The sequence below is a fragment of the Manacus candei genome, unplaced genomic scaffold (assembly GCF_025592945.1).
Source record: "Manacus candei isolate 608988 ecotype Guabito, Panama unplaced genomic scaffold, ASM2559294v1 h1tg000014l, whole genome shotgun sequence".
Lineage (NCBI taxonomy): Eukaryota > Metazoa > Chordata > Aves > Passeriformes > Pipridae > Manacus > Manacus candei.
Window position 1 is genome coordinate 11648787 of NW_026138062.1, and position 13337 is coordinate 11662123.

Genomic DNA, 13337 nt, shown 5'->3' on the forward strand with positions numbered 1-13337 from the left:
TTTTGATTCTTATGGCAGATTTACTTGAGTTTAAAAAAAGTGGTTTTTTTCTAGTTAAAAACATGGAAATTAAATACCTGAAAGAACCCTTTTGAAACTTAAAAGTAACTTTTGCAGATTATTTTTTAAATGACTTGTCTGTCACTGTTATTGACCTTTTGACTGTTCTTGGAGAGTGCATGCCAGTTCTTTAGAAGGGTTACACAGGTATTGTGGGAATGGAAATTATTGAGTACATAGAGCCAAGTGTTAGTGAATATTTTGTTCTTGGTAGTGCCCGTTAAAAGCCTTTGTTTCACACCTTGCAGTTCTGTGGCCAAAAGCTCTTATGTGGCATTAATTCTGGTCAGAATAAAAGTCTTGCCTGAACTTTGAGAGACAAAGAAGCAAAAGTAAAGAGACAAATGAAGTAGATAGACACCGTATCAAGAAATTTTGCTAATGAAATTTCAGTTGCACTGCAGTTCCTTTTTTTGAGAAGTTAATGCTCACAGATAAGGGCTCTGTTGATATCTGTATTTAATATCTGGTTCTTTTTTCCTATTTCCATCCTATTTTTTATCTGTTAATAATTAACAGTATTAGCTTTTGAATGGTATTAAAATGTTCACCTTTTGTTATTTTAAGACCTGCAAGCTGCTCTTTCTGAGGCTGTTTTGGGGATGTGTTTTTAGGAAGAATCAGAATATGTCTTTGCTAATTTTGTATAAATATGTAGATTGTGAATTTTAATTTATGAATATGTTATGTATAAACATCTTAGGCTGCCAAACGAGGGATTCTTTCTTCAGTTCGTGGTAGAGGGGTTCATGCAAGAGGTCGGGGCGCATCACGTAGCAGAGGTAGAGGAATACGAGGCCGGGGAAGAGGCAGAGGAGTTCCTGTGCATGCAGTTGTGGATCATCGACCTAGGGCGTTAGAAATCTCTGCCTTTACAGAAAGTGATAGAGAAGATCTTCTTCCTCATTTTGCGGTATGTTGCAGTTTCACCTTTTTTGTTTTTTGGATGACATTCTTCTGTTGAATGACTTGTTTCCTCTTGATTCAGTTCATCTTGATTCAGTTCATCTGGAAATATTATTTAGGAGTAAATCTTTAACAAGATATGCAGAGGATGCATCAGAAAAAGGTGTAACAGGAAAATTACACGATTGATTCGACTAGTTATAAGTGTAATCTCGGCATTTACAAGGCTTCTGGATTTTTTTTTCTTAAAAGGAAAGGAAAATGGCTCATAATATTTATTTTTTCAGGATATATGTAAATTTTTTACAAGTTTTTAGTTACTGAAATAAAATAACTGAAGGGATGGTGAGAATACAGACTGTCAGTGCCAAACTTTCAGTATCTGAAGTGTGTTTATCTTTGTTGAATTATCTTGACAAGTGCTTAACGAAAATTTTCATTAAACATTTTCAGTGCTTTTGCCTGACTTTCTGAATTTAAGAATCAAGATGAAAATTCTGCAAATATATGCAGATCTTGGAAGAGCATCCAGACATTTCTGTCTGTTCATGTATTTAAACTTAAGTCAGAGCTTTTTCTACTTTTTTTCTGTTTTCAGTCTAAGAAATGATAACTTGACATACATCATTTTTAGCACATTTTTCTTTGAAAATATAATAGTGAAAAATGAACATAAATTTATAAAAATCCTTTTCCTCCATTAAATAAAGAGTATGATAAAAGCAAATTTGTTTATTTTGTGGAATGAATGCTAAGAATATCTAGTGGCAAAAATCGTGTGAATTGCTGACTGTGCCCCTTTCCCCCTTGTTTGTTTGGGATTTTTTTCCCCAACATTTAATAGTAGTGGTCCTCTCTGAAGGAAAAAGTCAAGAAGCCAGTAAGTTCAGTAAATTTTACTCCAGTCAATGTACTTAATATTTCCTGTCTGGCAGTCATGCAAGCAACTTTTCAAAAGAACAAGAACCAATAAGGATCTGTCTCTGCTTTTTAAAATAAATAAAAAATTCAAAACAAAACAACAAAAACAACAGCAACAAAAATTACAACCAAAAAACCCTTCCACTGTTATACTGGGTTTTTTAAGGTGTCTTGTTTGCAGGAACTATGTGTGCACACATACATAAAGGTATATATATATTTTGTTCCCCTTAAGTACACTGTATCGATCCTCTATAGGGGAACAAAAAAGGAGCTGTCATACCTGTAAGAACAAAATTACTTCCCATGGAGATAAATAACAGATCCTACATTTATACATATCTATATATATATTTGTGTGTGTAATGAAGGGGAATAAAAGTACTTTCTATAGAGATGTATGAGGGATTGAACATTTGACCATGACTTAACAAATCTTTCTGTAAAAGTAAGAACATGTAACTTTAAAATGAAGTGATACGTTCTACTTGGAGGTTTCTGAATCCAGTTTTGATGATGCATGTTAGAAAAAAAATTATTTGTGATATACAGCATTGAGATGTAGTCTGTCTTGCAAATATTGCTAAATGAAATATTGCTGGTCACCTTTCATAGTTTTCATTTCATTATGTACTTTTCTTACTGCAAACTTCATGTTTTCCTATACATTATTTTTTTTGAGAAAATAGAAAACTTACAATCATTAACAAGCAAAAATATTAATCATTAACTTAGTAACATCAACAAGACCATTCCATTCACCATGTTAGTAGAATAACACTGAGGAAAAAAAAGTGAATTACTTAATTTTGCAGGTTGTGGGTTTACTTCAAGTTTTAAACTTGCTGCAAATTCCATGGAAATATTCTGAGATATATTTCTGTCTCTGTGATATGGTACCGCAACTGTGCACATCAGCAGTGCAGTCTGCTTGCACAGACGTGTTTGATGGGCTTTGCAGCTCACAGTGATGGCAGCATTAAAGGTAGTGATACCATAGCAGCCATTACTGGAATAGATGGGAATATTAAGATGCTGAAGAACAGTTAAGTTTTGAAACATTTTCTACAGTCCCTGCCACTAACAAAGCTTGTGGTGGAAGAGTTTTGCAATAGGCTAATGAAATAATCTCAAGATTCCTTCTTTCTAGTAAAAAAGAGAAATGTTGAAGCAAGGCAACCTCTTTCTGTCATAACTTTACTTCATATCTGTAGGAATTAGGAAATCCAGAGACAAGAGCACTTTGGTGTTTTAGAAATGCAAGTACAAGGAAAAGTATTCTTGACTAAGACAAGTACTCTGGCATTTAGACTGTGAATCCACTATTCTAATTTTCTGTGGTTTTTTGAGGGCATTTGATTTAGGACTGCATTTTTAGAGGTGGATAACTATTTTACTAAGCTTTTTTTTATTATTTACCAAAAGCAATATGGTGAAATTGAAGATTGCCAGATAGATGACTCTTCTCTCCATGCGGTGATTACTTTCAAAACAAGAGCAGAAGCCGAAGCTGTGAGTATAGACTTTCTCAAAAATATTCTTCAGCATTCAAGTACTTTCTGGCTATGTTACACTTCTATATTTGATTAAATATAATACTGCTAGTTATTTTAAAACTATTGACACAAAAGTTGAATTCTAAATAAAACAAAATTGTCAGAACAGCATATTACTGAAATATTTAGGAAATGAGGATGTTTATAGCAAGTGGAGGATGTAAGAGAGAAATTAAGGGAAACACTCAGGAATCAATAGTTTGATGTCTTGGTTCATCTTCATTTAATTGTGATGGTTTTTTACCTGAAGACTTGCTACCCTCACAGTCTTCCTGAAATGTCACTGACATCCTGCAGAGCGAGCCTGTGTATTTTGTTTGTCTTTGATTGGATCTAGCTTTGCCTGAAAACCTGTGGTAGTGTAAATGATATTTGATCTCATGGGATTTTCTTTTTGTTTTCTTTTTTTCCCCCCTTTTATTTAGAAATTTATGAAATTGTAGAAGCACAGAATTGTAGAAGTAACTTCTAGACACTAAAATCTAGAGTTGACTTATGTTGTAATTCAGCATCCTTACATGTGGATTATTAGGACTTTATACATTTAGCTCAGTGGCACTCCTGCCTTAACCGGTCCGTAGCGTAGGTATTATGTGAACCTGCACAAAATAATGAACATAATTGTTCTGCAAATTATTTTGTTTCCTTTAAAATGCATCCATCACTGTTGGGAGGGAGTATCCTGAAAATAACAGGGACTCCAGAAAGAATGGATTCATATTTATGGTATGGTTGTATGGAAAGATTTCATTTTATATTTTGCACAAAGTTTATCTTGTGCAGTTTACCTGAACATGATTTTCATACCTGGCTAGACTATTCTCTTTCTCGTCTTGAGTCACCAGTGACCTGATTGACAGAAATACTGGTATTTACAATGCAGATTAAGCCAATGGGGGCAATAGTTTTGAACACTTAGAATATCATTTATGATTACATATTTTGAGAAATAGTTTGATCCATGTACCAAAGATGTTTTACAGAAACATAAAGTTTTGTTTGTGAAACTCTTAGGTATAGCAGTGATGAGCAATAACTGTATGAAGATTGTAATTATTCTGTAAAAAAGGAAGAGTAATTAATGGTAGGTCATGTATACTGACTCATGGGGAAAAACAGTATTGTACAGCTGTATCGAAGGAACACAGTTCAACAGTTTTGTGGAGAATGAGAGATACTGCAGATAAAAGCAGTTGTAATTAATATATTCACAAGTGAACTGAAGTAAGGTTGGGATTTCAGTTTTAGTGCTTCCTGGCACAGGATACTTCATTTTGCAACTTCATATTCTTTGACATTGTAGTTTACAAGAAATACTCCTAGGTATTGAGAGGAACGTCTGCTTCCCTGAAAAGAAAAATAGGTTACCTAGAGAAATAATCTGTTTTGTGGACTATCCAAATAAAGGCTTTACTTCTTCCAGATAGAGTATGATTCACTACAAGGATCTTCTCAGTATCTTGCTAAAGATATTTGTTTATCAGCAAAATATATTAGAACATGTTTAGAACATGCTTTACCTAAAAATTGGCAGGTAATGTCTTCTCTGCCTTACCTAAATTTCTACATGTAAAAAGCAGGGAATGGTAGTATTTTGGAATCAAACACAGAAGTGTAGAGACAAGAAGCACCTGAAAAGGAAGGTAACACAGAATAAAAAAAGATATGGGCAGGGGGAGAAGGGACGTATATTTGGTGGAAAGGTCAAAGTCAATGTTATGTACTTCTCTCTCTTTTTTTTGTGATGCATTTCAGTGCATTTAAACAGCAGTATAATTTTCCTCAATCACTCTCAAATAGAATAGGTGGAGTTTTCAAGCTGTATTAAAGGTGAAGTTCAGAATGCCCTTCTGAAAATAGGGATATTGCACCTTTATTTTTAAGTGAAAGTGTTATGAAAACTGGGTTCAATCAAATCTAGTAAAATATGTATTTTCCTTAAGATATTCCTATTTATTAAATATATTTCCACTGGAATTTCTGTGTTTATGGCTAAAGCAGAATTAGTTATAGAAGGTAATCATTAAAAACCTCTGTTGACGCCAATTGTGAGGTAAATGCAGCTAGTATTTTACCTTCTTAATTTAAAATAGGCCTAGGCTTTATGTTCATATATGTTGTAGTCTGGAAGAAAGAGGAAGATTCCCTGTTGTAAAATGTTGCATTTTTATGTAGTAGTAATTTCTTCCAAAGATTACAAGTTGTTTCTGGACCTAAATGTCACGTGTAAGTACTTTTACAAATTCTGGTTGTATGACATTGTGATGAGACCATGGACAAAAAGCTCCTGAGCTGCATTTTAATAAGCATAGAATCTTTTAAATTTATCATAAATTTATATGTACAGATTTAAAATTTATACCTGGGGACTTTAATATCACACAATTCATGTTCAGATGTCATTGAACATGTAATTGTTTCTACATTTCACATTATGCTGTGCTTTCAGATTGTACTATAAATCTTTTGTGACCATGACGGTTATTTCGGAATGTTGCTAACACTGATTTATGCTCATTCATGTTACTTTAATTTGAACATACTCTTTCCAAAGCAGCCACTTAATGCAGCTGGTACTTAGAAGGGCATGAATATCCCATAAGTTAAAAATTTTTACATTTCAATTACAACGGCTTTACAGGAAGTGGAACATTTTCCAGTAGATTAAATTGTAATCACAAAGGGGCTTTTTTTTTAGTTGTTTGGTTGTTGGGTTTTTTAAAATATACTAAATCATTTGTGAGATATCTTACTTCTTCCACTAAGTTATATGTTAACAGTTTTGTGTCCATCTTTGAAAGGTGAGGAACCCATCAAGATAATATTAAAAAACAAGGCGTTAGTTCAGTATGTTGCCTACATCACCTAATGATTGATGGTTTTCCAAGCTTATTTTCTTCTGAACATATTTTGATCATTTTCTTCAAAGGATGTATGAATTCCATGTGCAGTGAATGAAGTTGTTTTGTTTAGCCTATTAACAGTATTCAGTGATGAATATATTACAGCTTGGACTTCTTTAGTAAAATCACGTATAACTAAGATGTTTAAACTTGTTTTAGGCTGCAATTCATGGATCTCGTTTTAAAGGACAAGAGCTGAAGTTGGCATGGAACAAGCCTGTTGCTAGTATGTCAGCTGTTGAAACAGAAGAAGCTGAACCCGATGAAGAAGAAGTAAGCTTACTTTTTCTTTAATTTTCATTTTTTCCTCTTTAAAGTAAAATAGCTTTTTCAAGAAAAGTTGATTCATGCTCCTATTTTTTTAATCTAACTCATATTTTGATATCAGAAAGTGTATTTTGGGGGTTTAGGTTTTGAAAGTCTAGATACTTTACTTTTCCTTGGAGAAGTGTTTTACTTCTTACACAACAAAAAACTCTAGAGGATATATCTAGAAAATGGAAGTGGTGGGTTTTAATTTTCATGAGAGAGATTGAGGATTTTGTCCAAAACATGAGTTTGTGCCATTTACATTTGGCACTAATTTCTTAGAGGATCAAATTTCAGACTCTTTTGTTCCTTTATATAGATATTGCTTGAAGGATACAGGTGAAGGAGTAATTCAGACCATTTACTGACTTCATTCAGACATGTAAAGTAGCTCTGCTGAGTGTTAGTCCTCATCATTGTGCATGAAAGATACTAAAGCCATGTCCAAATAACTTAATGTAGAAGTGGTGGGGCAACAAGTCATGATCCAATCTAACTCATTACATTCAAAATACAGATATTTGTGAATTTAGAAAAATAAATGCCACTTGAGGATGAAGTCAAGCAGTCTTTTTCCTAATTTATTTACCGTAAATTAAGTGTACACGCATAATTGCCATAGAATGGCTGAAGTAGAAGTGCACTTTGACTTACTTGATGATAGTATTTGTATGTATCTTTATTCCTGTGGTATTTTGGCACATCAGCCATAGAAGCAGCTTCACAAGTTTACTTTGATATAAATTTGGTTAGTTCTTTTACATTTGGTAATGTTCACTTTCTGTTTTATTTCCTGAAGACACCAGTTTGTCTGTTTGTTTCCTGTCTCCAAAAATGCTAATTTGTTTTTAGCGTGCCAGTCAAAGACAGTGTAGTCTACCTCCACCTCTGTGTATTCATATTAGGTGTTTGTGCATTGTGACTTACTAAATGCTACTTTCCTTGTGTGCACAAACCTCAAGCATTGTTAGGTAGTCATGAGCTGTGAGTGAACAACAGACTACATTATGGAATCTTGAGAGCATCTTAGATATTTTGTCACATCTCCTTCAGGGATGTATTACCTGGGAACATCAGCAACAGTGCCTGTTGCTGCAAGGGGTGCGCGTTATTGAGAGGTCTCACTGAGTAACCACTTCATTGAGATTTGGGTGATGAAGGAAGGGCATTCAGGGATATGCAAAAACTTCAGCAGAGTAGAGGAAGGAAAGTACATATTTGTTGGTAGGTGAACTACAGAGAGATTTGCCTTCTAACTGCCTTCCCCTTCCCGAGACACTTGAGTGTAGGAGGGAACCTCTGGGATATAGTGGGGGAAAAAGGGAAAGAAGATAGTAAAAGTGACATGCCCTGGCAAAGAGAAAGAACAGATTTACAAACTCAGACCTAGATGTGTGATGACAGCTTGTCAGCTGAGAAGTGCTTGTGCTAGTGGGATATATCTATTTTAGGTGATGGTTATTCTCCATAACAGGAGTCATCAGGTATGGAAAGAAAACTCAGGGAAAAGACTGCAGAGGACTGTTTTCTGCAGTTCATAAATTGATGGACTCATCTAAAACTTTCCAGGTTTTCAAAATTTAAGTAAAAAGGGGGAAGTAACTTGTTTTTAAATAAATAATTTAATCATTGGAATGTTTAACTTTATTAGAGATTGTTTTTTCCCTGACCTTTTATTTTTCTGACACTTTTCTTGAGATCTAATTTTGTTCTTTAACTGCTTTTATTTGTTTCGGGACTGTTTTTGCAGTCATTCCTCAGCTAATTATTATTGTGGAAAATATCTAGCAGCTGATCTAGGGTTAAAACAACCCTTAGCTGTTCATTGGTTTTGTCTGCTTGCTGAAATCTTTGCAATAACAAATCTGTAATATAAAAATGTTAGTTTGCCTATATTTTTGTTAGTAACATTGCTGGATACGTATTAGGCCCGGAGTTTACAGATATTTTATGTAACATGATTGATATGCTTACCTCTGACCCTTTCCCTTTTTCAAAACAAGACAAATATATGTATGTAGCTCTCCCATGTTCCTTCTGTAATGAAATTGGAGTTTATTTGGATTTTGTACAACTGAATTAGTCCTCCTAACCCTCACCAAATTTCTTTACATCAGGTATTTCTACTAGATAATCCTTGGGAAATTTTGCTTTTAAATGCCATTCTTTCATTCTGTGAGCTCTGTATTGCTTCTAACATTTGATTAAGTTAGTATTTGAAGTGTAATGTTATGATCCCTATGTCCCAAATGAATGAGGTCAAGAACTTCATTTGCTGAAGTTCAACCAGTTGCAAAAAGAAATTTTACATAGCGTTACTGTTTAAAATTTATACTTAGGCAGGCTTAGTTTGAGATTAGGCTTGTAGTCAGTGACCTGAATTTCAGTCATACATTCTTTATACATGTAAAATATCTTGAGTTTCTGCATGCCTACTTATTTAACTTGATTTTATAGCAGCTATTGTAAACACATGAAAAAGGTTTCCTTCATTTTTCCATGTCTAAACTACCATTTTAGTTCAACTGAGGAGTATTGATGCTAAAGAGGGATAGCAGGCATAGGACTTAGGTGAAACTTGATGTTTCAAAGAAAAAAAAAGAAAAAAAGGAGCTAGATCATTCAGCAGAGTGAGATTCTTAATAACAAAACAGGGTTCCTAGTCTATTTATGAAAGTAAGAGGAAAGCCTTTTGGACTTGAGTGCTTTAGAAAATCCCTGGTGAATAACCAGCTAATTATGAAAGCACTGGGTCTTCCTAGATGCCTTATGTTCTACACCTGGGTGCCTAACAAAAGAACTGACTCTACTGAGTCAACAACTGATGCTTAGGAAGAGTACAAAACACATAAATAGATATAAGCTTTTAATCAGCCGTGATTTGCAGTTCAGGGACCTGTTGAGTCAGAGATGTTGAGTCAGATGTAGTTGAAAGCCCTTGATATGTGTTTATTACGTGAATTTATCTGGTTCTTTGGAATCTGAATAGCATCTGTAATGTCCTGTAAAAGAGAATGCTACTGTTCACCTATGTCTACCCAGAATAAGTATCTTCCTGTTGAATCCACCACTTGCATGTTTAATTTTGATGTTCTCCTGCTCTTTCATCGAAAAGACAACCATCATTCTCTCTTCACTTTCTCTTAGATACTTAATATAGAACGATAACGTCTTACTTTCCCTCAGTTATTTTCTCTCCCTATAGTTGTTCCCTTATATGGAAGTCGTTCCAGTCTTTTTGATCTTTTTAGAGATAGTAGTTTCTCCCTGTTGTAAAAGAACCTACTGGAAAGAGAAGACTTAGTTTGAGGCTTGCTTCAGCCTAGAGCCTCTTATCTCTCCAGAAGAGTTCCTAATTTCACAAATCAGCCTGCACACCACTTGCTGAATTTGGAAGTTCTGTAGCAAAACCCCCGCAATTACTGGGACAAAAAGAGTAAGCAAGGAAGACCATAGCTGTTATTTCACAGCTGAGAGATTTTGCTAGGGAAAGACATCCTTGTGTTTTAGTCCTTGCTTTAGCTAGCACAGAGTTTGCTGGGTTAGGTACCACTGTCAAAAAAGTCCCAAAATATAATAGTAGTTTATATACACCCCTGTGTCTATATGTAGATAAAAATTGAAACACCTTACTGTTTAACTTTGCCTTTCTACAGCCTGCTACTGTTGACCTGAAATATTTAGGGGTTTGAAGTCTGTCAAGTTAGTGTTGTTACTGAAAGGAATAGAAATACAGTAATATATCTTGTCTGTCTCCCTGCCTCAAACTTTTAAATTTTTATATTAATTTTAAGTTTGATTAAGCTGTCAAAATCAAAAAGTCTCAGATTCAACCTTTTTGATACTGTGACACAGGTGGATTAAGCTCTCAGATGAAAACCAGCATAGTTACTGTGAGCATGAAAAAAAACATTAGTTTTCAGTATAGCATCCTAAGTTCTGAAAATGTAGCAGCTTGGGCATGAACTATATGCTGAAGAATCAGAAGAGCTATTTAAGGATGAGGTGCATATGTCTTGGTAATTTTAAAGTCTGTTGAAGAGAAAAAAACTTTCTTTTGCCATTTGCTTTTATATATATATATATATATATGACATATATATACAGTATACTTCTTTGAAAGCACTACTGTTTACCTCTTAAACCCCAAAATATTTTCTTTATCAAATTGCAAATATCAGAGATTTGTATTTTGCCTTCTGATTTTTAGCATTTTCTGGTGTAACACTGTCACCTTTATCTCTTGAAGTTTCAGGAAGAATCTTTGGTGGATGACTCATTGCTTCAAGATGATGATGAAGAGGAAGAGGAGAATGAATCTCGTTCATGGAGAAGATGATTCAACTGATCAATGACAGTGCTAGAACTGCACCTGTGTTGCATTAGTATTACCTAATGTACTTCTGCATCTTTGTATTAAAAGGGGTTTTGTGATGAAGTTGGATTCAGATATAGATTAAAAAGCAGCTGGTCAATTATACGTTTTGAGAGATTGATGTTTGAGTTACATTTCAGTAAATGATTGCTAAAGACATCATACTAGGAACATATGCAATGTTTTTATTACATAGTTCTACAGAAAGTTACAGAATTCTTTGGGTTCTTTGTAATTTACTGAATTGGTCAAACACAAATGACCAAAAGTTGTTATAACATAGATAATTTTTGTTCTATTCCAGATACGGAATGAAAATTTGCATTTAAAATCTTTGTGAATGTTTTCAGAAATGAATAGATAACAGTACTAAACCGAAGTCTCTAAAGTTATGTATTCATAATATTGCATAGTAGTATGCTTAGGCTTTACTATGTACTAGCCTTTTGTTGGATTTGTGTACGTATTTTACCTATGGGTTTTAATGATAAAGTGTATGACTGCTTTGCATATAAGTCCTTATGACTTTAAGATGTTAAAAAATAAAGAAATGGAATGGTCTTCAAAAAAAAAAAGAAAAAAAGAAAAAAAAAAAGCAATAACCAAAAAAAGCTAAGGCAATGGTCCTTCATGATGAAAAAAAAAAAAAAGAAAAAAAAGAGAAAAGACCATTCCAAATGGCAACCCCCACCCCCATGTTCACAAAAGGAGCTTGAATCACTATCACTCATACTAAAATAATACTGAATATATATATATATGTAAAAAATCTAAATCACGTTTCATGTACATTAACACAAGTATACTCTACAAAAATCTTTTGAGTGTTCTGAACTTGAAAGTGATGTAAGTCAAACAGTAAATGGAATAGTATTCCAACAATAAGGATTTTTTTCTATAACTCTGCACTGTGCAACAGTAAAAGAAAATTTGATCCCACAAAAATAATATGCAGTACTGAAATATAATTTAGAAGAATACGTGAGAAGTGGAATATTTGGTAGATAATATTCTAAAAAGTTTTACTGTGCACACTAATGCATCTTTTATATTCGTGTGTTTCTGTGATAACATTTTTCCATTTCAAAAGTAACACTCAGCAGATAGTAAGTTCACACAATCACGTATATTCATCATTCAAAAATATACGTATGCAAAATTTTAGTGTACTCCACAGAACTACTTCATTGGCTCTTTCTAACAGGTCATTCTGTTATGTGAGGTCTGAAGTTTCTCTGCTTCTTAGGAAGGGGAAACTGCCTAGTCCTTTGCAGTAAAGGACATCTCAGAAAGACTTGTTTTTATTCCCATTAAGTGGCATTTTGCTGCACTGTTTTCAAAAGAAAATCCATTTATTAACTATTAGAGTAATGGGTTTTATTTTTGTTTTGGAGAGGACGAGGAGGTTGTTTTGTTTTTAATATTTTCTTCCCCCCCCATCAATTCATTAGTGAGTGTATCATAAAACCATCAAATAGATGGACATGGACCTGTATGACCATTAACTTAAGAGTTGGACCCGATGTTCCTTGTGGGTCCATTCCAATGCAGAATATTCTCTGATTCTGTGATAGTACTTCAGTTAACAGGGTATTTTCTTTAGTCCATGATTTTGTCTTTTGCTGGGGAGACAGGAGAACTAGTCTGCCCTTTTTTTTAATTCCAAAGTAGGAAAGCAGAAGTAGTAGCATTTCAGAAAGATCTCCAGCTGTAGAATTTCTGTTTGTGCCATTGAATTACTTGAAGGGATTTTGAGACCTGGATCTTGGTTTGGGTTTTTTTGTTGAGGGGGTTTTTGTTTGATTTGGTTTGGTTTTTTTCCTCTGTCCCTGTGTGTATGCATATCTTGTGGCAAAAAATATGCACTTAAAGTTTTTGTATAGTCTTAGTTTCACATTGAAATGTCACAATTGACAGCCATGCTTGTTACAGTAAGTTCTAAATTTGCCAGAAGGAATTGAATTTGGGAAATTGATTTCCTTTTACACTGAATTTCAGGCAAAATAAAATATTTTAAGAACCTTTTTATCCAATGCTCTCAATGAGCTGTTCTAGTTCACTGAATTAAATACAAGCTTTTCTACTTTGTTTTTTTAATGATTTAGTACATTTGAAAAGTGCCAAATCAACGGTCCAGGAAGTGGAAGTTTTTTGTGTGTTGTCTTAGAGAACAGGTACAGCACAGGAAAAGACTGTCCATGCTGCCTTAAGCATGGCATGCTTTATCTACTCCTCAAACTTACCTTTTCACTGCAGTCAGTCAAAACACAAGCTAATGACAACTATCAGTGTGTTTTTTGCATGGGT

General features: G+C 34.0%; 1 protein-coding gene across 3 annotated transcripts in view; it reads left to right on the top strand.

Moving 5' to 3' along the window:
• The window catches only part of RBM26 (RNA binding motif protein 26), a 57263-nt gene extending 44208 nt beyond the window's left edge, over positions 1-13055 (top strand). For all 3 annotated transcript variants that reach the window (XM_051779719.1, XM_051779720.1, XM_051779721.1), the window contains 4 exons: positions 764-973; positions 3313-3399; positions 6506-6619; positions 10905-13055. In XM_051779719.1, coding sequence (XP_051635679.1) covers positions 764-973; positions 3313-3399; positions 6506-6619; positions 10905-10994 — 501 coding nt within the window. In that variant the 3' untranslated portion in view covers positions 10995-13055. The remainder of the gene's footprint in view (positions 1-763; positions 974-3312; positions 3400-6505; positions 6620-10904) is intronic.
• Positions 13056-13337: the final 282 nt, after the last annotated feature.